This window comes from Biomphalaria glabrata, chromosome 5 (assembly GCF_947242115.1).
Source record: "Biomphalaria glabrata chromosome 5, xgBioGlab47.1, whole genome shotgun sequence".
NCBI lineage: Eukaryota > Metazoa > Mollusca > Gastropoda > Planorbidae > Biomphalaria > Biomphalaria glabrata.
Window position 1 is genome coordinate 26,714,057 of NC_074715.1, and position 24,651 is coordinate 26,738,707.

At 31.9% G+C, this 24,651-nt stretch overlaps 1 protein-coding gene across 1 annotated transcript; it reads left to right on the forward strand.

Annotated features, from left to right (window-relative positions):
* The first annotated feature begins 548 nt into the window (after positions 1 to 548).
* Positions 549 to 20,332, forward strand: LOC106061611 (disabled homolog 2-like). The gene is made up of 17 exons (XM_056029211.1): positions 549 to 741; positions 5,903 to 5,981; positions 6,715 to 6,782; positions 7,458 to 7,678; positions 10,026 to 10,112; positions 10,599 to 10,733; positions 11,240 to 11,404; positions 11,516 to 11,560; positions 12,636 to 12,731; positions 13,496 to 13,664; positions 13,759 to 13,910; positions 14,110 to 15,681; positions 16,839 to 16,889; positions 17,033 to 17,086; positions 17,249 to 17,302; positions 18,986 to 19,039; positions 19,156 to 20,332. Exons 3-17 carry the CDS (start codon positions 6,761 to 6,763, stop codon positions 19,180 to 19,182), a joined length of 2,904 nt encoding a protein of 967 aa, XP_055885186.1. The 5' UTR covers positions 549 to 741; positions 5,903 to 5,981; positions 6,715 to 6,760; the 3' UTR covers positions 19,183 to 20,332.
* Positions 20,333 to 24,651: the final 4,319 nt, after the last annotated feature.

A 24,651-nucleotide genomic window follows, 5' to 3' on the forward strand; every position in this document is an offset into this window, starting at 1 on the left:
GGAGTGACCTTATTATTTTTTTTTTTTGGTTAGAATTATACAAACGTTTTATAAGCAGGTATGATAGTTAAGAAGCCTAGATTGGTGTTTTTAAGCGCTACATCTTGATCTTCATCAAGTTTATATGATATATTAGCTATAGATTATAGATTTTCTAGATAGAGAATAAGAATTAAGAGAACGAGTAGACAACGAGAGTAGCCTTGGCCAAGTAATTTTTCGACGAAATGTATTCATTTCAGTTTTTTGAGACTGAGAGTCTGAGTTGTCCAAATATTTTTACAAACTAGATCTAGTCTAGGCCTAGGTCTCTAAAACTAGTGTAGGTCTATTGTGCGATAATAAATCTATGTCAGTATGTAGATCTATATCTAGATTCTATACAGAATCATTGTAGATTGACTAGATCTAGATTCTAATCTAGATTACATCTAATCATGTCTAAGTCTAATGATATTCTAATGAGTCTAATGTCACTAATGACAATAATCTTATAATGATCTATTAGATTCTATATTTTCTACAAATCTACATTTTTAGTCTACCCAACCAGACACGCCCCCTCCCTTGAGACTTGAGGCCCTTGAGTCTTGACTAACTTAGTATTTTTTTTACTGGACCTTATAATTTTCAAATAGATCTAGATCTGGATTTAGTAACTCAATTAAATTACTGGTAGTGGTCTAATAGACTATAGATATATAATATATGTCTAAGATAACCATTTAAAATTTTAAATTGGTAAGCCTTTTTAGCTTTAGAAACCTATCTTAAACTACTTAAAGATTTTTTTAAGATACATGTATTAATGACTGATTAAATTAATGTATGTATTACACTATTACTAGATCTAGTATTAGATTATTAGATCTAGATTCTAGATCTATAATTTATAAAGTTTAATTAAAAGTAATAAAAGAAATTTTTATTTATAAAATGTATTAAAAGAAATTTTTATTTATAAAATATAGTCTATTAAAAGAAATTGTTATTTATAAAATATAGTCTATTAAAAGAAATTATTATTTATAAAATATATTAAAAGAAATCTTTACAAATCAAACAAGAACATAATTTTAATTAAGTAAAATAATATTTAACCTTCCTTGGTTAGGCCAATCCAATATTAAGTAAATCCATCTTCTGTTTGGGTAAGGTGACAAGATATGTCAATCATTCATGGGGTGTAAAAAGGACATTCTTAGATTTTTCAAGCAATATTGCTCTGTTTTCAACAACCTTAATTTTATTACAATACATCCCAATTTTGAATATACACACACACACACAATGTTGGCTTACTCATACAATAATTTGAATAAAATTGCAAGCTTTCTGTTTTCAAAGATATATCATCTTTCTTTACCATCTGTGAACGCTGTCAAAAACTAGACATCACTAATCTACTTCTTTACTTTGTTCGTTATATAGTAGCCAAACCTTTAGTAACGATTGCTTCATATTTGGTTCCTGCATGTGTATTATCTAGGTCTTTTTAAAGTAATTCCAAAGTGTTGTTTATTGATTGAAAACTGTTATAATGGAAAACTCTATGATAGGCAAAAGTACCTTTAGCGGCTGCGAAATGAACTGAATTATTTAAATGAAGTACCTTGTTGGAGGTTTACTTGGAGTTTCTAATTGAAAATTATGATCTGCATTCAGATTTCCTGGTTTAACCCACATGTGCAACAGAAAATTGAGATTGATATTTCTAGCAATGCACTATACTGTGATTGTTGATTTTTCTTGCCTTCTTAATAAACAAGAACTCTGAAAGTAAGTCCCTTTGAATTTCGATCTTCGTTTTGTCTCTGACATTTCTTACCCTGTCATCAACTTGAACAGAAGGAAAAGCCAAGTGACGGAATACTGTATGGTGGAATTGATTAACAGAATCAGCAAGAAACATGCTGAATGACAATACTTGAAAAGTCTAAGCACCGAACATGAAATAAGGATAAAAAAAAAAGGAAAGAGGTGGTACTTCTAAGTTATTAGTCAAAAGATAAAAGAAAGATTTTAAAATAAAAGTTGACACTGGTCCACTTTTTTACGCCCGGCTGAACATTTTATGAAAAGTGTGACAGACGGTCCAAGCCAGACTGTCACACCGAAGTTTGGAAGTCTGGTCACCTTATAAATAGTGTTTATAAACAGTGTTTGTAAGAATCAGAAGTACTCAGTAAAAACTCAGAAATTTTCATATGTTAACGTGACCAGATATTTGGGTAGAGAAAGCGGGACACATGTCGATCATGGGACCTAAAAGGAACAGGCTTAGATTTTTTGGAACAATATTATTGCTTTCATCAGCTTAGACTTTATTAGAATGCATCAAAATGTACACACACAATGTAGGCCTACTCACAATAATTTAAATGATTGTAGGCTTTCTAAAACTTTTTCCATGATAGATCCTCTTTCTGTGCAATCCATCAGAAAGCATTAACCTGTCAAATAGGCAGCTTCTCTATCTGAAAAATTCTGCACAATTTTCATAAAAGTTAACGATTGTCACTATTACATCACTTTTACTAACCGTTATGCATCATCCGAATAGTATTTGCATACTTCTTTGGGGAGGAATCTATTCAAGTTTTCATGCTTCTTTTCGTGCATTTCTGTACCTATTCTTCAATAGCAAAAGATACTTCATGAGCACTGACATTTTGTCCCTCAATACACAGAACTTCTGCACAGAATATTGTCGCAATGTTGTGTACAAAATGCAGCCACAATTCAGCACACAGGTTTTCAAAGAAGCTTTTGATTATGGTGGGTCACTTCTCTTGTAAAAAGAAATATATGATTTCTAAGCAAGATATTATTTAAATAGTCTCTCCACAGAAGACTTCAGAGCTAACCACTTGGTCTTTCCCTTAGCCAGAAATTTCATTATATTCTAAATTGACAAATTTGCTTTTTTTTTTTTTTTTTTTTTAAAGATTTCCAGCGAAAGGTGGCAAAAAAAATTGTTTCATCTGGGGAAACAATTTCACTCCACTTTATTGTGGGCTTAAAGTGTCAGCGAATGCTGTAAAAAAACTGGGCCTAACTAACGTACTTCTTTACTTTGTTTATTTTATAGGGTCCAAACATCTAGTAGCTATTGCTTTACTTTTGGTTCTTGCACATTTGTATTTTGGGTCATTCATTTTTAAGTAATTTCAAAGTGTAGTTCATTGATTGAAAATTATTATTAAGGAAAAATTAATGATAGGCAAAAGTATATTAAGCATCTGAGAATGAATTATCAAACTACTATTTAAATGTTGAAGTACCATAATGGATTCTTACTAGGAGCTTCCTATTGAAAATTATGATATGCTTGCAGATGTTTGGTTTAATCCACTAGGAAAGCCAAGCAAAGGAATACTGTATGCTGAACTGATTAAAGAATCAGCTAGAAACATGCGGAATGACAACAAGCCAAAATTCGAAAGAAAAAGTGCTGATATCAGTTTCTGAGAATAAGACAGGATGCTTCAATGTAAAAGATTTACCTATGCCTTTTAGACAGGAGCCTGCTAAACAGCTAACATAAAATTTAGGATCAAGAATAAGTTATTTGTGAAAAGATTAATATTTTAAAATAAAAGTTTGACATTGATCAACTTTTTTCATGAAAGCAGGACATTGGTCGCCCCGCCCGGACATTTTATGAAAAGCGTTGCAGACTGTCATGCCTAAGTCGGGACGTCTGGTCACCTTAGTTTGGTACTCCTCAACTCAGAAACTAAAACAGATGCAAAATAAAGCCATTGAGATTTATAACAAATATTCACATTCAATTAGAGTAATGCTATTAGTAAAATCACTAAAGTTATGCTTCAGGACAGAAGACTAAAAAGTAAATTAGCAATAATAGATAAAACAATGAACTTTAATTTACATATAGAAAAACGAAACCAGTTTTTTGCCAATAGGTACGGTATATAGGGATCTAGGCCAGATACAAAAAATTACTAAACATCTTAGTAATAGTTATATATTAATTTGCCAATTTAATTAAATTAGATCTAGCTTTAATTTAGCATACTAATGAATCTTGAAAATGCTCTAGAACATGGGTGGCCAACCTTTTGCTTCCATGCGCCAATTTTTTTCACGTCTCATTCAGATGCGCCTTTAGTCCTTTCTCGCATTAAAGGGTCTTGGCGTATAAAGCATTTATATCTTAGAAGAAGACAATCTAAAAAATTTTTGAGCAAGATTACAGTTCCAGTAACTCCACCAGTCATTGACTGCCTAGTATACTTTAGTAAACTTTATTAAGGATTTCCTAGACATGATTTTGCTATCTGAAATATGTCTGACCATCTGATTTTTTCTTAGAGTGACTTATGGCCAATAAGTTCTTTAAAAATGTTGAAATTATTTTAAAATAACAAAAAGCTTAAATAAGTAACATAAAAAATTTCCAATTCTAATTAAAAGAAAAGCATGCATATACACAACAGTACATCCAAATGACAATTTTCCAGCGTACGTCCACACTGACAGGGCAACTTCGTTTATGTCTACAGAGGTGCAGCATTTCCTCCACGAGAGAGGAATTACAACCAGTAGAACGACCCCTTACAGTCCGAGAGGAAACGGACAAATAGAGAAACTTAACGGGACCTTATGGAAAGCCATCACCTTGGCTCTACATTCTAAGGAATTGGACACAGCTAAATGGGAACTAGTACTAAATGATGCTCTGCAATCCATCCGGTCATTACTATGCACTACAACTAACAGGACACCACATGAACGACTTCTTGGGTTCAACCGAAGAAGTGGTTCCGGGACATCCTTGCCAACATGATTGACCAGTCCTGGTCCTGTCCTGCTGAACGTTAGATCATCTAAATATGATCCCATAACAGAGGAAGTTGATTTGGTAACATGCAACCCTCAGTACGCTGTAATCCGAACACCAAACGGTCGAGAGGAAACTGTCTCATTACGAATGTTAGCCCCTAGGGAGGAACAAAAAGTTATAGAAAATGAGAATCAGAGTGGAACAGAGCTTGATACTGACTGCCCCATCCAAAGCTCACCTCCCAGGAATCAACCTACTGATTCTATCATGCCTGAAGAAACCACCAGCACCACCAAAGACATAGCCAGACTGTCCGAAACTCAAGCAGATGAAACTACACATACATACTATCTTAGAGTAAGGAGAACTAGGCCCAACTACAAAGTGTAAAAGCTCATCAGCTTACTAGAGCTCTTACTTTGACATTCAGTTTTGTCTCCAAAATGACATTTGTTTATTTTACTACTTTCATTTGGTTTTGTTGACTTGACTTTAATGTGATATTTGATCTATCATGATATATTTTAATAAGCTATTTGATTTACCATGTAATATCAACATGTTACATTATGTCATGCTATTCTACATTGTTTGTTTACTTGAATCTCTATTACTATTCTACACTTACTTATATCATGTTACATTATGTCATGCTATTCTACATTGTTTGTTTACTTGAATCTCTATTATTATTCTGCACTTACTTAATTCTTTCATTGTTGATAATACTAGTTAGCATTATTTGAACCGGGGGTGAATGTTATGAAAATTATATTCTGTATCGGTAGTCGTTCTTATGTTTACATGTGCTTGTAACTCGTCCGTGAGAATGTGTTCACGAAATGTGTGTTGTGTAGTCATTCAGTGTATTAAAGCCATACTATACAGACATGGTTCTCGACTCTCTTATCTTTATGTTCATAACAACTTCCTATAATCTAAGAATCAATTGTCATTATTATCCTGTTAGTATTTCTTGAAATAGATCTTTGTTTGTTGAAATTAGAGAGCTCATGCTCTACACTATTTCTGTTAACCTTTCAGTTTCACAGTTGTTTTGTTAATGTTAACGTGTTTCTGTGTTGTTTTTAGGTGATGGACTACACATTTTAGACCTTAAACATATTAACATATCAAGTGAAATATATGTTTTTAATGGTTATTTGACAGGGTAAGTAATCTTTAATTGAAATAAGAAGTTCGCATTACCTTACAAATTAAAAAAACTCAGATAGATTTTTTTTTTCAGAAATAATTAAAAAAAACAAACAAACAAGGAATTTAGTGTTTAATAAAAAAATCAACCTTGACCAAAAAAAACAACAAAAAAACAACATTTTTTTACTTAAAAACTAACAAAAGTACCACAAAACAGGTACTACTTAGAGATTAGTAGAAAACAGATCACAGAATGTGGGTTGTGAATTGATTATTACTATGTTACTTTAATGAGTATCATTCATAGATGACACAGTTTGGAAATTGGTTGAAGTCAGATTTTTTTGCTCTAAATTATGTTCAAGGAAGCAGTTTTAATTATAAATATCTATAAATATGGTGTGTGTGTGTGTGACTGTGTTGGTGAAACTAAAATGAAGGCAATGTGATTAGGAAAGTGTTGAGATAACACCAAGTTATCTCCCTGTATAATTAGCCTAAAACTTGGGGTGATCAATAGGCAGTTGATATCATTTCATGTGTACTGTTCATAGGTTACATTAGTAAGTAGAATATAGCTTCTTTTTTTTTTTTTTAAGTAGTGTCTTATTTTATCTAAAATGAATCATTGTGTTGAGATCTAATTACTATATTGATAGACCCAATTAGACCATTTTGTGTGTGTGTGTCTAATGTAATCTATTAGAATAGTGTATAATTCTAGTTTTAATGTACTACTTTTCTAGAGCTCTATACAAATAAAAGGAAGCAAAGAATTCGACAAAAGCACCAATGGCAGCTAGGGGTAAAAAAGGTAAGCGAGCATTGTAGTTCTGCTTGATAAAAGAATCAGTACATTGGCTATAAGGCTGAAGATGGGGGTGGGGCAGAGCAATAGAAAGAGTTATAAGCTTACTGAAAATTAGTGATAAGGACAAGATGTGGGGATGTCTTCTGTATGCAAGCTTAACTAAAAGACAACAGCTAATTATGAAAAGGTTAGCTTGTATCTCTTCTTTTTTTTTTCGTGCACGTATAGATAACTAACTCAAAATAATTGTCTTAAAATTATAGCAAAGTTTCTCTTTCTGGGACTTAAGAACATTGTAAAAATTAGATAACATAATTAAAAACTAATAATAGTTAAGAATAGTTAAAAATTACTTTCTTAAGAAAATCATTTAACTTGAACACTATGCCTGTTGATCTTTTTATTTTACTTATCTGTTGAATTAAGTAAACTACTGGTTAGTAATGAAAACAAAAAAAGGATTTTTAATCACTTAGATCGTTATGACATACATTTCCTATATTAAGAGGATGTTTATTTGTCTTCAAAACTAAGGTTACATTATACAAGTGGTTATTAATTTTTATTTAAGATTTTATACTAAACATTTTGAGTACATAACTATTAGCCATGTAGACTACTTTAAAAAATTCTAATGAGAATGTTTTTACATTTTAAAAAATTTCTTCTATTTTCTAGTTGTCAATCCAAATGACCCAGCAAGATTTTCTGGAAATGGTCTCAACTACAGAGCCAAACTTATTGGCATTGAAAATGTGCCAGAAGCTCGTGGAGATGAAATGTGCCAGGAAGCAATCACAAAACTGAAAAATTCTGTCAAAATATCAGGTCAACACAAGCCAAAGATTTTTGTTCAGGTCACACTGGAAGGACTCAAAATCATTGATGCTATTTCATTGGTTAGTTTCTGATTTCTGACTCTACTTCTGTATAACTTTATTTGATAGACATGTAATATCTTATAACCCAACCAAAAAAACAAAAAACTGACTCCACAAAAGGTATTTAATTTTGCTGGTGTTTTGTTATTATTTGTTGATATCTTCATTAAGTCTTACCTCCAATGATTTTGTAATTTTGGTTTTTAAACATCTGTTTATGTTCTTTTTTCTTTTTTTTTTTTTTCATATTGTGACCCTGTAATAAACATTGATTTTGATACAAGCTGTTTGTTGGATATAGACTTTTAATAAAACCATTTAACCATGAGAAGAACAAAATTATTGTGAGATAACCGAAAATCTGTTTAAAAAAATGTTTCATAAATTGTAAACTTTAACATCGACATAACTGATTAGTCTTTTAAGCCTTTAATATTATAACACTTCAGTGAATTCTTGTATTGAAAGATAGTTGTAGACTGTATATTGATATTTGAATCCCCTTTAATATTATTTTTCTCATTAATTTTTGTATTGAGATTATATTATCAGTTTATTCTAAAATGTTTTTTCTTATGCAAAAGATTCCCAATTTATTCTTAGCCTTACATTCCTTTTAAATAAATAGCATAATTAATAATAGTTGTATTAAGCGAGACTGTCTATACCCATCTGACAGCCTCAAAGTGAACCTAGAAATACATTCAGCTTAAAACCAACTGCTTCATTTAGAGAACATGTGAGTTGTCCTATAATGTCCATAGTGTGATCAAACCTTGTTATATTCAACATGATTATTTTCAAGACCAAGCAATCTATTTAACTTAATTATTTTCAAGACCAAGCAATCTATTTAACTTAATTATTTTCAAGACCTAGCAATCTTTTTGACAATTTTTTTAAGACCTAGTAATTAAGATTAGTCATATTCAAGAAAGCGTGTCTGACAGCCTCATAGCGAACCAGAAATACATTCAACTTTAAACCAACTGCTTCTTGTGTATTGTCCTACATTATCCATAATGCGATCAAACCTTGTTATATTCAACATGATTATTTTCAAGATCTATTTGACAATTTTTTTCAAGACCTAGTAATTGAGATGAGACTTATTCAATAACAAGTAAAAGTTGGGTAAAAGCTTAGTTCCTCAAAAATCATTTAAACTTTTTTCCAATGTTTCAAGCATTTTTTTTGTCTAGTGTAATATTATTTAAAACAACAACTATTGCAGGCTAGATCATTACTTTATTTTTGTTTTAAAAAGCCTTTTGAATGCACATCATTATATACATTTTTTGAAACAAAGTTTAATATGCAATGTTTAATGTCATTTATCACTATTGTATTGGGCATTACTGAAGCCCTGTAGACACTTTCAGAGAATGAATGGGAGATTGACCAGTCACTAACCCTTTGTTCAAAACCTAACCATCAGAATACCAAAACAATCAGTTCATTGAATACTTATGAATATTAACAATATAGTAATAATCAGCCAGCCAAACAAAAACAATCAAGTTTACTTTCACCCTGAACATATCTATTTTGTATGGAGAAGGTGCTATTGTTGTTGTTGATAATCGATATCACATAGATTCTGATATTTTGTGCTGAAAATATTGAATAGTTAGGTCTTGTATGGCAAGCAAACATAAGCATTACCTCTTCCTGAAAAATGGGAAATTATTAAGAGGTGTCACTTTGGTGAAACTCCAACTGCCCTTTTGTTTGATTTATGGCACCAGGCGAGCTACCATTTATGATGCCATGAAAATAAGAAGAAAATAGAACATTTATTGAAATCCATTGTAGACCACACCTTTAGAAAAACACTGAAATCAAGCGAATATGCCTAAGTTGATGAGTTTTTTTTTTTTGTTTTTCTTTTCATTTTTTAGCTAGATCAAAAAATTTTAATTTTCATCTATTGTTTATTTTATACATTTAAAAATGTAAGAGAATATCTTTTTATACAATTTTCTTGTAATTACCATAATACTGCTAAATTCTTTCAAGTACAGCTAATCGTTGGTAATCCTACACCACCCCGGTCAAGTAAATTTGGGACTATCAATGGTCAACTGTATTTTTATGGTCTCTTTACATTATGCTCTAAAGCTATAGAGTTTTTTCACAAATAAGATCTTACAAGTCAACTATATTTATTAGTCTGAAACAAAGACAAAAAAAGTGAAATTATTAAATGTATATAAAAAGCAATCTTAAATTATATCAATACATTATGCATGAAATGATTGTTTTCTAACCAACCCTTGCTTTAAAAGCATGTGTTATTCCCCTTCAACTAATTCCTAAATGCTGTTGTCTTTCCCCCATCCCTCCATTGAACCTCATTTTTCAGACAGCTAATCAGAGTAAAAAAAAGAGTGACTCAAAAAGTCCAAAGCAAGGAGAAATGAATGAACAGGAAGATAAAACAAAGGAGTTGGTAGGAATATCATCTTTTTATTCAGATGTTCAGCATGCCTTTTAAAAATCATGGGACTTAATGATATTAGACAAATTGAAAATACACAAAAATGTTTTAAATTATCATAAAGTACAAAATATTTTTAGCCTTCATTTGTGATTCATCAGAATTAATTTCTTTGCAAACCCCTTTATCTATAACATTTTATATCATTATTTATACTGCCATTCCTATTTGGAATGTAAAAAAATAAGTAAAATAAAACACACATTATTCATTCATTATTTGTTCATTTCAAATTTATTTATTTATATATAAATACTCATATTTAGCTGATAAATATTGAAATTTCTATATTTTTTTGTTTAAAAATAAACACTAATGAAATACGATATTCTTTTATTTTTTGGAGTTAGCTATTATTGTGTTATTAGTAAATTATTTGAAATTATTAATAGTTTGAATCTGTTAAAGATTTTCAAACAATTCTTACACATTTTGCAGATAGTCTTACATACTCATGCTGTACATAGAATTTCATTCATTGCTCGAGATGTTACAGACAACAGAGCATTTGGTTATGTCTATGGAGAAGGAGATGGAACACACAAATTTTTTGCCATTAAAACTGCCGCAGCTGTAAGTTTCTAAACATTTTAAAAACTAATATTATTTTTTATAAGACAAAACTAGAAAGCTTTTCCTGTGTCTGCTTATTTAAAGTCAATTAAAATCAGTATTGCCAACATAGTCTTAGAAAAACGAATATTTTTACTGTGCCAGAGTAAAAAAAATAAATAAATAAACAAAAACAAAAAGCCTTATTTGTCCTGATCTAAATTATAATAGTGCAAATGGATATGTCTCAGTGAAATGATATTAAGTTTATAAAAAAAAAATATAATTAAGGTAGATAAATTATTAATTCAATTTTCTTTACATCCTAATAGACAATCATAATTCTGGGTCATACTATAGAAAACTGAAGCTAATTAGCATAATTTGAGATATTTTTTGCTTATCTTAAGTTATTGTTACAAAGTTAAAATTATAAATAAAGCAGGTCCAAATTTATGTATTTATATTACGATATCTGCTCACTTGCATAGCTCATATCAATATAAATATTTGTACCTCAACGTTAGGCTGAACAGCTTGTTCTTGCTCTGAGAGATTTATTTCAAGTTGTATATGAAATGAAGAAAAAAGAAATGGAAAAAATTGGACAAGATGGCTCTGCTTCTGATGAGACAACCAAAGTGGAAAACTCTCAAACCTCGGGGGATGGGTCGACCTCGGGGACTGGGCAGGTGATTATTGCTGTTTATAAATCTTTTTTTTTATTCCCCTATTTTTCAACTCTTAATAAGTTCACAGAATCGTTAATAACATGTTAAGAATATGGTTATTTTATTTATTAGGCCCCGGTGGAGAAAGTGAATGCTGATGGAGAAAATATTTATCAGGTAATGAGACTCATTTTGTTGTTTAAACTTTTTAGTTTTAATAGCTGTTTTTTAACCATTTCACTTTTTAATAACTTTTTTTAAAAGTATTCCTGTTTGAGAATTCTATTGTATATATATTTTTTTAAAGTACATAAGAATATTCCTGAAATACATTTTAGTGGATCAATACATTCCAAATTCTGAAGCTTACATTATAATTATTAAAGAAAATGATCAAAACAAAACAATTTAAAATGATCAAAAAATAACTTTTTAGCAAAAATTTATTTAATGAATTATTGAAATTTTATATCAAATAATGTTAAATTTTAACCCAGCTGCTTCTGCCAGACATAAACAAATATACCTTACCTATGTCCTTAAACAAAATTCTTTGTTTAAAGACAAAGAGAATGAAGTTATCTCATATTGTCATTATATGAGCATGCAATAGTTTTGATTGTCTAAACTTTTAAGTTAAAGCTTATGAAGAACTATGACAATGTTTGGTCTTCTTTCAGGGAGATAAGCCTTTTGCTTTTTGTCCATAGTTTAATTTTGAAGAGATTTTAGTTGATGCTAACTTTATAAAGCAACACCAATTTTATCCCAAATTGCTATGAGAGAAATATAAATTGCTTACTATATGTTGTCATTCTATTCTCGTTGCACTCAATAACACACTCACTATATCAAATATTTTCTTTTCTTGTTTTCTTTCTTATTTGTGTAGTTTGAAGTCAGAATATAGGCATGGCTTTTTCACTCTTGCACTCTTTTTTTATTTATTTTATCAATCTTATCTCTTTATGGACTTTTTTTTTCTTCTTCATTTAATGCTGAAAAATTCAAATTCCCAACAGGTCATACATTCAAGCAGGTGCCACAGTTTGTGTTTTTAGAATTCATTTTTGAGTACTCTCCTTAAATGAAGATTCAAATTTATACCTTTCCTCTTCTCATATATTAATTAATTCTTCCTTTCATTTTACATTAACACACAAAAAATTTTTCAACATTCTATTTGTTTTCTAGCATCTGAGTGTATGCTTATTAAATATAAACTTGCTTGCTTGATAAATATGCTGTGTAGGTACCAACTAACAATGCTCCTGTCAACCCACCTACTCAGGCAGAACAGGTTGCCAACTTACTGGATTTAGAAGATCAAGCTGATCACATTTTAAAAGTGGGTAACTCTACATGTTTGTCTCTTGATTGTATTTATTAACATTTTAAATTTTTGTATATATTTTGTTCATGGCTTTTTTGTTTGTGGTTTTTATGAATCTGGCTTTGAATTATTATGGGGCATGTCTCATTGGAAACTTAAGAATAGTCTGCTTGCATAAGGGGAACTGTAGTGGCATTTAGAAAGATTTTTTTAGAAAGTTGGTTCAGTGCTCTGTACGACTGTGCTACTCGTTGACTAGGGCATGTGAAAACTATTGTGTGTCATCACTCAATGATCTCTGTGTGTTTTGCATTTTCTTTTGTGGAATGTTGTTTTTGCTGATTTAATCTTAGTCTGATGTAAGTTCATGAAAATTGATTTTCAGTTTGTATTTATTTAAAATTAAAGAGCTATATGGTTGAAGGATTTGATATTTCCTTGGGCTCCATGTATCTTCGCTTCTTGCTGTTCATAAGTTTTCAGCACTGCTGTAAACACTGAAATTTAACGGTAGAAAAATATAAATACGTTATATAGTTATTGAATTATTTTCCATGGGAAAAGTTGAATGAAATAAACTAAGTAGCTTTAACTCAGCACAATTCTTGGAACTCAATTATTTACTCTTGGAATGTAAAAAGAATTTCTTTTTTCTTTGACTTTTGTACTCTCTATTTTAATGGCAATTTTTAGCAGTGTTGAAATTATTTTTTTTATTGTTTTAAATTAGTTCATCTATTTGGAAGCTTTTCATTCTAAATGTTTTTGTTTTTTTCTAGGATATAGAACAGATCAAGAATTTGGAATTTGATTCTCTGACCAGTGACTCCCTGTTCTCTCCTGCATCACCACCTGTGACAGAGATGGCCAGCTTAGCCATTTCATCTTCGGTGGGCACTGCCAGTATTGTAGATCCTTGGGGATTATCTCCCTCTGTCAGTCCCCCAAGTAAGTAAAAATATTTTAATCTTTCAAAAACAGGCATACATTGTTTCACCAGCAAAAAAAAAGTTCCAGTTAAACCTTTTTCTATTCTAATTAGCTGCTGCTCCAGCCATTCCGGCATCTTCATCTTCCTCAGCTCTAGGAGATCTAGCTGGGCTACAGACGGGCCAATTTGCACCCATGGGTCAGACTTCATTTCCACCTTCTCCTTTTTCAGTACAACCAGGACTTTTAGGTGCTCCAAATATGGTATAGTTTCAGTTTATATGTTTTTCTAGTATATTGTAAATTAAGGCTGGTTTAAATGGACCATTTTAAACTATCAAAATGTTAGTTTTTAATAATATTTAAATATTTTTATAGTTATAGTTTTTATGGTAAAGAATAGCTTTAAATCTAATGTAAATAGAAAAAAATACTTCATTTCTGTTCTTGGCTCTTGTTGCAGAACATGATGAGTGGTAATTTACCTGTCAACAGAGATCCTTTTGGCAATGATCCATTTAGCTCAAGCACCCAGCAACGACTGCAACAAAGTCCAGGATTTGGTGCTGCCACAAATCCTTTTGGAGCTGGTGGTTTTGGTTCACCATTCGGATTGCCTCAGGCAGCTACCTCTCCTATGGGTTTAATGCCAGGGATGGTGCCTCATGGGTTCATGCCCCAAGCTGGCATTGTGGGAAGTGGTGTTCCCCAAATGGCCATAGGGGGTGTTCGAAACCCCTTTGGTGCATCACTATTCCCCAGTCCTCAGCCACAAATGACAAACCTCTTTAATGATGATGAAGTCAGTGTTCTGAAACCTATAAAGAAAGATGCCCTAGCAGATGCTCAGAATGCAGAATCAGCTCAGGCTAAGCCCAAATCAACAAGAGATGATCTCTTTGGTGATCTGCTAGACATTAAAAAGTCTACACCACCAGTTGCAGCTTCGCTGTCACCAAAGGATTTATTTAACCAAGCTACCCCTGTAGAAAAGAAGTCCCTGAATGAACTCAAGTCTGTCTCAAAGCCTACTCAGGCACCACAGGTACAGGCAAGTGCTGATTTTGATTACCACTTTCCTGGAGATGAAGCTAATGATCTTCCTTTTACAGACTTGGAAGAGGAGGATTGTTTAGCATCATCCTATGGACCTCCTGCTATGGATCCACCAAGTTGCCCGAAACAGCTTCTTAGTAATCCACTTGTATCTCCTACCCCTCCTCCTGTTCCTCAGCGAAACCCTTCTCCAAGTTTCTTTTCAGAAAACTGTTTAAGTTCTGAAAGCAAACTTCAAACAGCTTTTGTTTTAAACTCTCCACCTGTTCCTAGTCGAACTATTAATCATTCAAACCATTCAAAACCATTTCCTGCCTTAGTTTTAAATACTTCTAGTGACAAAATATTTTCCCATCTTCCTTCTCCTGATGAGCCTCCGCCACCCCTTCCTTTGCAGGTAGCTTCAGAGTTTGCAGCACCCACTCCTCCTCCACGACCGATTTTTTCATCATCATCATCATCATTTTCATCATCCCCTTCACCTATTCCTGATGTTAGCATAAATAAAATGACTCTCAAAAGTATATCTAGTACTGTGACATTGGACTGTATCAGGGCTGTGCCAAACAAAGAAGTCGCTAGTTTAAGTAGCAATAACATTAACAGTGATAATTTTACCTGTGATATTACTAATGCAAGCCAAAGCGATATTAAGCCAAGGGAGTTTCCCACATGTATGTTCAGTGATCAATGGGACAACATGCAGAAACCTTTCCCTACTCAAGAGGATGGGTACTCTTCTAAGACTGGAGATGATCCTTTCATGGCTGCAAACAAGTCCGATGATTGGAGAAGCTGTGATCTAACAGACAATGATCCATTCAATATGCCCCTCCACCTCACTCCAGGATTCAAAGCTGTGGCCAAATTTGGCAATGATCCTTTTGATGATAGCTTTAATGCTTTAAAAAATGATAATTGGGATCCATTTGCATTATCAGTTCAGGAGACTTTTCTAGAACCCAATGATGTTAGTGTGGTAAGTCTCTTTATCTATTTGATGGCTTAGTTTAAAATCATGGTTATTTGTTAGAAACATATTAGCTTACAAACATATTCTTTAAAGATCGGTTTTTCTCTTGATTGTACCTGCATGATAAAAAAGGTAATTTGATTGCTTCCATTTTACTTAACAATAATTGCCTTTTGACCTTGCTTGTTATATTTAATAGCATGCTTGTACTTAGCACCAGTTCATATACCTTTATCCTATTTTTGAAACTACAGAAATGAAAAAAATTGCCTGCACCTTAATTTCAAGAGAGCATTTATTCAGTAAAGCTTAGGTAATTATAAAGTATAAAACTTAATGGAGTAAGTCAGTCTGTAAGTAGTTTGACTTTGTATCTAAGACATCTTGCATGACATTTGTACAACTTGTAATCTTGGATGTATGAAAGAATGGATTAATGGTTCCAAATTAACCTCCTGATACTTAGTGACTAGAATGGATGGAGTGGATGTGCTAACAAATAGTTTGCTTGTGTAAGAGTTAATCTTTTTTTTTTTTTTTTTTAAATATTATTTTGTTTAACGTTGATTTATATTTAATGAATGTTGTATTTAAAATATGGAAAATAATGCTTTCTAGCTCACATTACCACCTAAACAAAATTATAGTGATAATTATTGGGGTACAGCTTGACCCTCCTAGAACCTTTCAGTGTGCTAAACCTTTGTATGTATATAATCACAAAGAATTGATATTGGTTTAATTAAATTTCTCAAAAGCATGCTATAAATTGTGTTCAATGTTTGCTGAAATAAGAAAGTAAGTCAAATTATATTGATCTATGTATAAAAGTATTTGCACAAATGTGTATAGGCTAAAGTTGTCTTTCACATAATAATATTTAATGCATATAAACTTGATGGTTCAAGTTGACATGTAAACAAACATTCAACCATTTCATTTGTATATTTAGTCACATCTTGCTTTTTTTAAGCACATAACCCTTAGCTGGAAATATAATAGCTTAGCTGCAAGTCTTTTTGTTTTTTAATTTCAAGTTTCATTTTCTCTATTCTTCTTGTAGTACAGTGGTTCACAGCATTGAGTCACAAGCTGGCAACTACTGCATTTAGTTCATATCCATATTTGATTAATTTATTTTATTCTGTGCTTTTGATCTTTAGCTCCCTGTCTTTCACTCAGTTAACACAGGTTTTCTATTAGGAACAAAAAGTGTGAGATATTTGTTTGTTTTGTTTAATAATTTTTCATTAAGAATTAGTTGAATCGAAACACATCAGGGAAGAATTGTTTTCATAAACTTTTCAATCAAATTGTTTTTTTAAACCCATATTTGTGTGTTTTTTTTTATCTTTAGCCCTCTCCTGATTTTGATCCTTTTAACACAGCTACCACATCAAGTAATAAATGTGTGAGAACAGATTTCATTCTTTTTGTTTTGACAAAACTGAGGCATGAGGGTTTTGTGTTAAATCTTAGTATACAATTAATTTCTAAAAGGACTTTCAATTTAGGCTTTGATCCAATCAGCTCCATACGTTTCAACAAACTTCCTATTCTTTTTATTTTATAGCCAACTCCTGCTTTTGATCCCTTCACTGCTGATTTCTCATCTGGAAATACAAATGTGAGAGGAAAATTGTATTGTTCATGTTGTGCATTGTTGTTGTTGTTTTTACATAGCAGACAAGCTTACTGTTAGCAAAGTCTTACAGAAATATATAGCAGCTAAACTTTCTAGTAACATTGTGTTATGCAGTATTATTCCTGTTCATTGTTTTTTTTTAAATACAAAAAATTTGTTTTTTTCCTCATTAAAGGGTTATCTAACTCATCATGCTGCTTATGGATTGTTTTTATTTCAAGAACCTATCTTTATATTTTATTTGAATAACTCTAGCCATATGATTGAATAACCTGACATATTTCTTGCTCTTAACAATATACAAGAAAAAAAAACTCAGGATATATTTGCATAGATAGTTGTTAAAAAAAACATTACTAAAAGAAAAGTTATTGCAATGTTTTTTTTTAGCTTATAGACCTAACTAGATCTTTCTTTGAGCTTTAATCTTTTTTAGAGCATGATAAAACATAAAAAAATGCTACATTTTATAGAATTAATGTTTTGTTTATCGTTTGTTCTTTCATTTTGTCCTCATTAGTTTGTTCTTTTTATCGTTTATAATACTTTTCATGTCACAAATATCATGAAGATATTATTTGGCTACATGAGGTTAGTTTACTTAAGCAGTCCAGATCTACTTATAAAATGTGCATGGCCCTAATCTCATTAGTCTTAAAAGGGATGAGCTTTTTCTCATTCTTATTGATTTTTTAAATTATTATTTTTGTATGTGCAATTAGCATTTTCAGTTTCATCAGAAAAAAAAAAGATGATTACATCTAAAGCATAATCATGTGTTAAAATACTCAGGCATGCGAGAAACTTATTCTACCAAATTATTGGTTTTCCTGGCTGCCTCAAGCAACACATTCCATTTTCTAGTAGTATTGGGGAAGAAAGAACACTTTTTTAATTCATCGTAGTACTTGCTACTTTACTTTTAGAAGTCTGTCTTGATGTGTGTCAAAGTTGAGGGAGTATACTAATGGTGTTACTCTAGTCAAACCTTAATATTCATTGTGCAGCTCTATTTAGTGTGTGTTCTAGTTAATTTATGTAATACTTTATCATTCCATCATAACTTTTTACTTACTATAACAACTTTGGTTTTAAGCTGTGTATCTGGTTTACCATGAATAAGATAGATAGTTGTTGTTTTTTTTTAATTAATAATTGGCATTTCTATTGTTGGTAAGACACAAGTAAAAAATTCAGTCTTATTGCATTGCTTTCCTCTGAGCATTCCCTCAAACACTGATAAAGTCTTTTTAGCATTACTGTGGTCTTTGCATTCCTGTCAAACACTGTCAGTCAGTGTTATATTGTGATAGGTCCTTTTCTCTTTCTATCATGAGAAACACAGGTCTGAGATTGTTGTGCTGTTAGCTTCTTCCTAAACTTATTCCACTAACTTTTCATAGAATATCTTGTAAAGTGAAATTCACCACCCTCTCCTACTCTTTTAATACTAAAGTGATTTAGATATGAAATATTTGTGGCATGAAAAGAAAATGGTATTTGATGCACATTATATTTAAATATTAAGATGTAAAAATATTAATTATCCCACTTTTATTTCATCCGTAATGGTCAAATCTAAAAATTGTTGTATGTCTGCATATAAACCAGTATTGAAGTATAGTGCTTTGTTGTAAATGTGATTATTTTGTGATTTGATTGTAGCCCTTGCCAACATTGAATGCATTTGGAGTCCCAACGCAAGCACCCAGTGCACCAGTAAGTGGAGATTAGTCTTATTATTTATCTTTCTAGTACCGATAACTGAAAAAAAAATCACCAATATTTATAATTGGTTGCAAAAATAAAATGGTATTGTTTTGTTTCTTTTTCAGGCAAGTGGAAACTCACTTCTAGACTAAAGGGTCATTTCAATTGGAAACATGTTGTATATTACAGACATTTTACAACCCTAAAATCTTTCATATATTTTTAAATTATATTATTCATTACCTTTTACTTTTAAGTTTTAAATAAAAAGCAGTGAGAATTTTACATCATTTTTTTTTTAATTAATTATTTCATAATACAAATGCAAGAAATTGTTTGCATTAATTCTCCAATTCTGTCTTAATGTAACAGCACAATACCAACTAGTCAAATACAATGACTAAAAGCACTTCAGCATTTAATGTCTTCCACATTTGAATGAGTACCTATACTCCTCTTTATGAAGGCTGCTTCATATTGTTGTCTCATGTTTCCTTGTTGACTGGTAGTCTTGAAATGTTTTCTTAGCATTCTACTGTTACTATGGTTTTTGTTCACTGTATGCTGTTATTTAAAAATATTTTCCCTGTTTACTTTGTAGTGTTGAAATGAATAGTGTAAATGAGCCTTTTAGAAACAAAGCATTTTAAAGGTACACATAAGCTTTCCAAGTTAGGTGAAAGATCAAAGTTTTACAATTCTCCGGTGAACCAATGTTACATTTTTGTTAGCCTTAATGGATATTAAACAGTATTATTGTAGTTATTATTTTCAAACTTCATTAATTTATTTATAATTAGACTATTTTTTTAACTTTATTGTTGATTGTAACATTTTGCATTCTTAGTATGGTATTATGCTTTATGAAATATTTGTATTAATTTATAAAAATGTCATTGCACACATATTATTTATACAATTCTTTGTTTCACTGCATTTGTTGTATTGTTACATCATTAGCATTTTAATCTTGTTTTATATTTAGTAGACCTATTTTATAGCTGCATTAACTTTGGCATATTTTCAATTTTTTTGATCAAATGCTAAATTGTGTCATTGTGTAAGGCTGTTGAATAAATTCTTTTACTTACCTATTACATTTATATTGTAATTGTTTTGTGTTTTACTCAACAAAAATATTTCATTGCCTGTGCATATAAAAGTATGTTACATAATAAGTTTTCTTGAACTTTCAGAATTGAAATGATTTAAATGTTACTATGAACTATTTCAGCTCTGTTACTGTTTCAGTTATTTGACCTATGTATGTATCTGTTTCAAATTAAAATTAATTTCATGGATTCTGATGTGTAGATGTTATATATATATATATATATATGTTTTTTTTTACATCAAATTCGAAGATACTCCTAATTAAGTTTTCTTTTTTTAAAAAGTCTTGAAGAACAAAAAATTTCTTTTCTAAAGTTCGACATAGTTTTGAGTGGATTTGTAGAGGTAACACAATGATCACTTCACGTTCTATTTGTACTTGCTAGCTTGGCTTGAACATCAGCTAACTAGCTTGGAAATCTCCACTATGCTAAAGTACACTAAGAACTAGATCTATCAGCACATGTACAATATTACATTGCATATTTCTCTTCTTACTGCTTTCCCTGTACAGTAATGAGAATCATGATCACAGGCCTCCCTCCACAGTCAGTTGCCAATGTTATGATTCTGTCCCCTAGTTTGTTATCGCCGTGCTTAGGTTTGAATGTATTTATTTGGAGTAATTTATTAATGTACACAGGGTTCGTAGCGCTCCTAAAAACTCCTAAAAAATGAAAAAGTCTCCTAAAATCCTAAAATTCTCCTAAAAATTGCAGAAAATCTCCTAAAATTTTGTCCACTCTCCTAAAATTTTTACCCAATATTTTTTTTTAAATATAATTTTGCTTATTTCTTGCTAAAAATGTGTGGGGGAAAAAAACAACAGCGTAGCTAGGCATTCTGATCGCATGACGTTACGGACTGGCTGTGTTAATGAGCTGACCAGTGACGATTCTACACCGCCTTTCACCCACTTGTGAAGCGCGACCTCGCGATTGAAGATGGCCTTGGCTCAAGCAAGCATTTCACCTGGCAGTTTTTTTCTGAAGTCAGCGTAGAAATGTTTGTTTTCATTTCTTGTTACCACTAAAGACGCGCTAGATCTAGTCTATAATTAGAGCAATTACCAGACTAATTTGTAGGCTACACCCCTCCGGGCCCTCCCTCACCTAAAATCTTCTTGTTGTAAGTGTAAGAGTGACTTCGCGTGGAAAGTCGGTAAATCTTCTAAATCTAGCTAGTATCTAGTAATAGTATCTAGATTTAGATCTAAGTTAGATCTAGTGAAGATAATTCGCACCTAACCTGAAAACTCCGTGAATTTTAGTCAATTTAATGATCTCGATACATCTAATGTCTAGATTACTCTAGAAATACGCTAGATTCTAGATTTACGCTAAATCACTTAGAGTCTATATATATTGAAGATAATTAGCACAAAGAAGTGAAAAGCCCGCAAATTTAGTGAGTTAGATCTAGACTCTAGATCTACGGTATATCCAGTGAAGATAATTCGCATACTACCGCGAAAAGTCCGAAAATTTTAGTGACTTAGATTTAGACTCTAGATTTACTCGAAATCACTAGAATCTAGTGAAGATAATTGTCACACAGCCGTGAAAAGTCCGCAAAATTTAGTGACTAAGAGTTAAAGTCAGCGAATTTTAGCGAATTAGCTTTAGAGTCTAGATCTTCTGTAAATTTAGTGAAGATAATATTCACATAGCAGTGAAAAGTCCGCGAATTTTCGTGACTTTGATCTAGACTCTAGATTTACGCTAAATCACTAGAATATATATAGTGAAGATATTTCTCTCACAGCCCCGAAAAGTCCGCGAATTTTAGTGACTTAGATCTAGAGTCTAGATCTACTGTAAATTCAGTGAAGATAATTCTCTCACAGCCGTGAAAAGTCCGCGCATTTTAGTGACTTAGATCAAGAGTCTAGATCTACTGTAGATCCAAAAGCCATTTTTTAGTTAGCAAATGTTAACTAAACATTCAAATAGGCCAATATTGCCCTATATATTACTGGCTCTGTTTATGAGAAGGATTTAAGTTAGCTAATAAAAGAATAAAACATTACCTCAAATGCACACCATGACTCTAGTATCTATAAGATACACATAAGAACTAATAATGTACATTTCCATCACAGAGAATACACATTATGAAAGCATCTCTAAGAATGTTTGTTATTTTAAAAAATGGAATAGCGACCAGTTGTAATGTTTTCAAATAAATCTTTGAAAAAAAAATGGTTGTTTGAGGTTTTGGGATGACAGTCAAGTTGTTACTTGATTAAAAGATAACTTTCATTACATTTTCTGTGGACATACCACAGCTGATAAAATTGTTTCTGTGGCATATTGGCAAGATATTTATTATTTTTAAAATCAGACAACAATAATTGATTTGATAAATGCTTAGTTTTGTGTATGTTTTACTATGTATCACACAAACGGACGGTAAACACACACACACACATCATACATTTCATCCTTAAAAAACCTCCTAAAATCTCCTAAAATTTTGTCATGGAAAAGTGCTACTAACCCTGTGTACAAGAAAACCAAACATTTAATATATCTTATACCTCAAACCGAACATTAAATCCAGTAAGGAAGAATTGTGTTTCTAGCAACTTTACACTATACACAACTCGGTGACTGTCATTTTTATATAGGTCATCTTTATGGGAAACATAACGTATGGAACTCCATACTGGTACGCAGTTTCTTCAGAGTGTATTTAGTGAGAAAAATGGTTCTCATTATGAAGAGTCTCTTTTGCCAACACTGTCGCGATTTTTCTTTGATAAGCTAAAACACTTGTCAAAATAAAAACAATTGAGCATTTTGCGAGTTCCAGATTTAATTAGAATAGCCTCGACCATTCATTGATTCTTGTCGAGGAACTCTTCAGCCGCACAAGCTAAATGCTACTTAAATCCGGTAGACTACTGACATGCAGGGCCGGCCCTAACAATTGCGGGGCCCTATGCGAAACGGATTTCGCGGGGCCCTTTCTGGTAGGGATAAGCATAACGTCAAAATTAAGATTTTGTATTAAAAAATACACTCGTCTTTGCAATAATTTTTTATTAAATGAAAGCTAACAATTGTGTCTTTTATTCAGGAGATTTTAATCAATTCTGGAGATTTTCAGGACTTTTAAAAAATATATTTTGCAATTTACTGATTTCTAGTAGGCCCTGAAACGTCAGGAGGCCGCTTAAACCCTTTCATAATAAATAAGTTATAATGGTTAAATGTAATAATTTACACCTAGAATTAGCACGGGGTCTTAGAAAGGTGTGATGTTGGTATGGGTATAATGGCTTGTACTTTGATTTTATTTTGGCTAATGTTTAGAGGAAATAACCATGTAGAAGAGTCTGAAGCCAATTTGCTAATTCAGCTTAGCCCTATTTGCAACATCAGGGCAGAGCAATTCATATTTAAGTTTTAACCCAAACCTTAATGCAATGACACATTTTTTGTTTAACATTAGGGGCCAAGTTAGATGTGCTTTTAGGCTACCCTTACATTTTTTCAATGAAAAGAATAGGCCTACACATGTGCTAAGTATGTGCTAGCACACATCGTCTTCTACATTTCTGCTGAAATCAAGTCTCTTAATGTCCTCTAGTAGGTCTACACTTTGGTATCGCAAGAAAAGATTGAAGGAATTTTAGAAGGTCCTAAAAAAACAACGTATAGAGGGCAACTAATTTCATTTATTAAGGCCTTGCTTTCCTGGAATTTCTCTGGCAGAAGCAAAACTAGCAGTAATAAAGACAAGTTTTAGAACATCCATTGGAGTGCGGCAAGGATGCATTCTCTCTCCAGCTTTTTTAAAACTTATTTCTGGAGCTTATTATGATGGAAACTCTAGAAGGATCTGCTCCTAGCTTAGCAATAAACAGGCAGCCTATTTCCAATCTCAGATTTGCAGATGATATGGACCTCATTTGAGAAAATGCCGAACAGGCTAATGATGTTACTTCAAAACTGGATTCTACAGTGTGACATGGAAACCAGTGCTGAAAAAAGCAAAATTCTAGTTTGGAGACAGTACGTTTCATTTACATCAGCTTCCCAGTAAAATGTTAAAACTGTATTATAGTTTGTTGGACACTGAACGTTAAAGCTTAAAGAATAATTCAAGCCTTTGAAAGTAAATGCAAGGTTGGCTATCAGATACGGTACCAGGAAAATAAGACTGCAATTTTACAAGTGACATTCTCGCTTGAAAAAGGAACTTCTCAATGCTGTAAAGAGGCGAACGCTGAGCTGGTTCGGTCTTATTGTAAGATAAGACTCGTCATCCTTCAATGTATAGTCGATGGAAGTAGCAAAAACAAAGGGTCGTCCAATGAAAAACTGGACAATGTAAAAGAGTGGATTCAGCTTCTCTTGATATCCTGCTAAGAACAGCTGTTGCCACCTTGTAGTTGCAAGTTAAATCTAAATTCAGAGGCGTAGCTAGGGTGGGGTGGGGTGGGTCCTAATTTTTTTTTCTTTAGGCCACTGCCATGTAATCTTGCAGTTCAAGTAGTCAAA

Bases quoted from the DNA above. Each gene is read 5' to 3' on its own strand.
- LOC106061611 (XM_056029211.1), top strand. From the start codon at position 6,761: ATGGCAGCTAGGGGTAAAAAAG. The intron at 6,783-7,457 runs GTAAGCGAGCAT...TCTATTTTCTAG, and splicing joins GGCAGCTAGGGGTAAAAAAG to TTGTCAATCCAAATGACCCA. The intron at 10,113-10,598 runs GTAGGAATATCA...CACATTTTGCAG, and splicing joins AAGATAAAACAAAGGAGTTG to ATAGTCTTACATACTCATGC.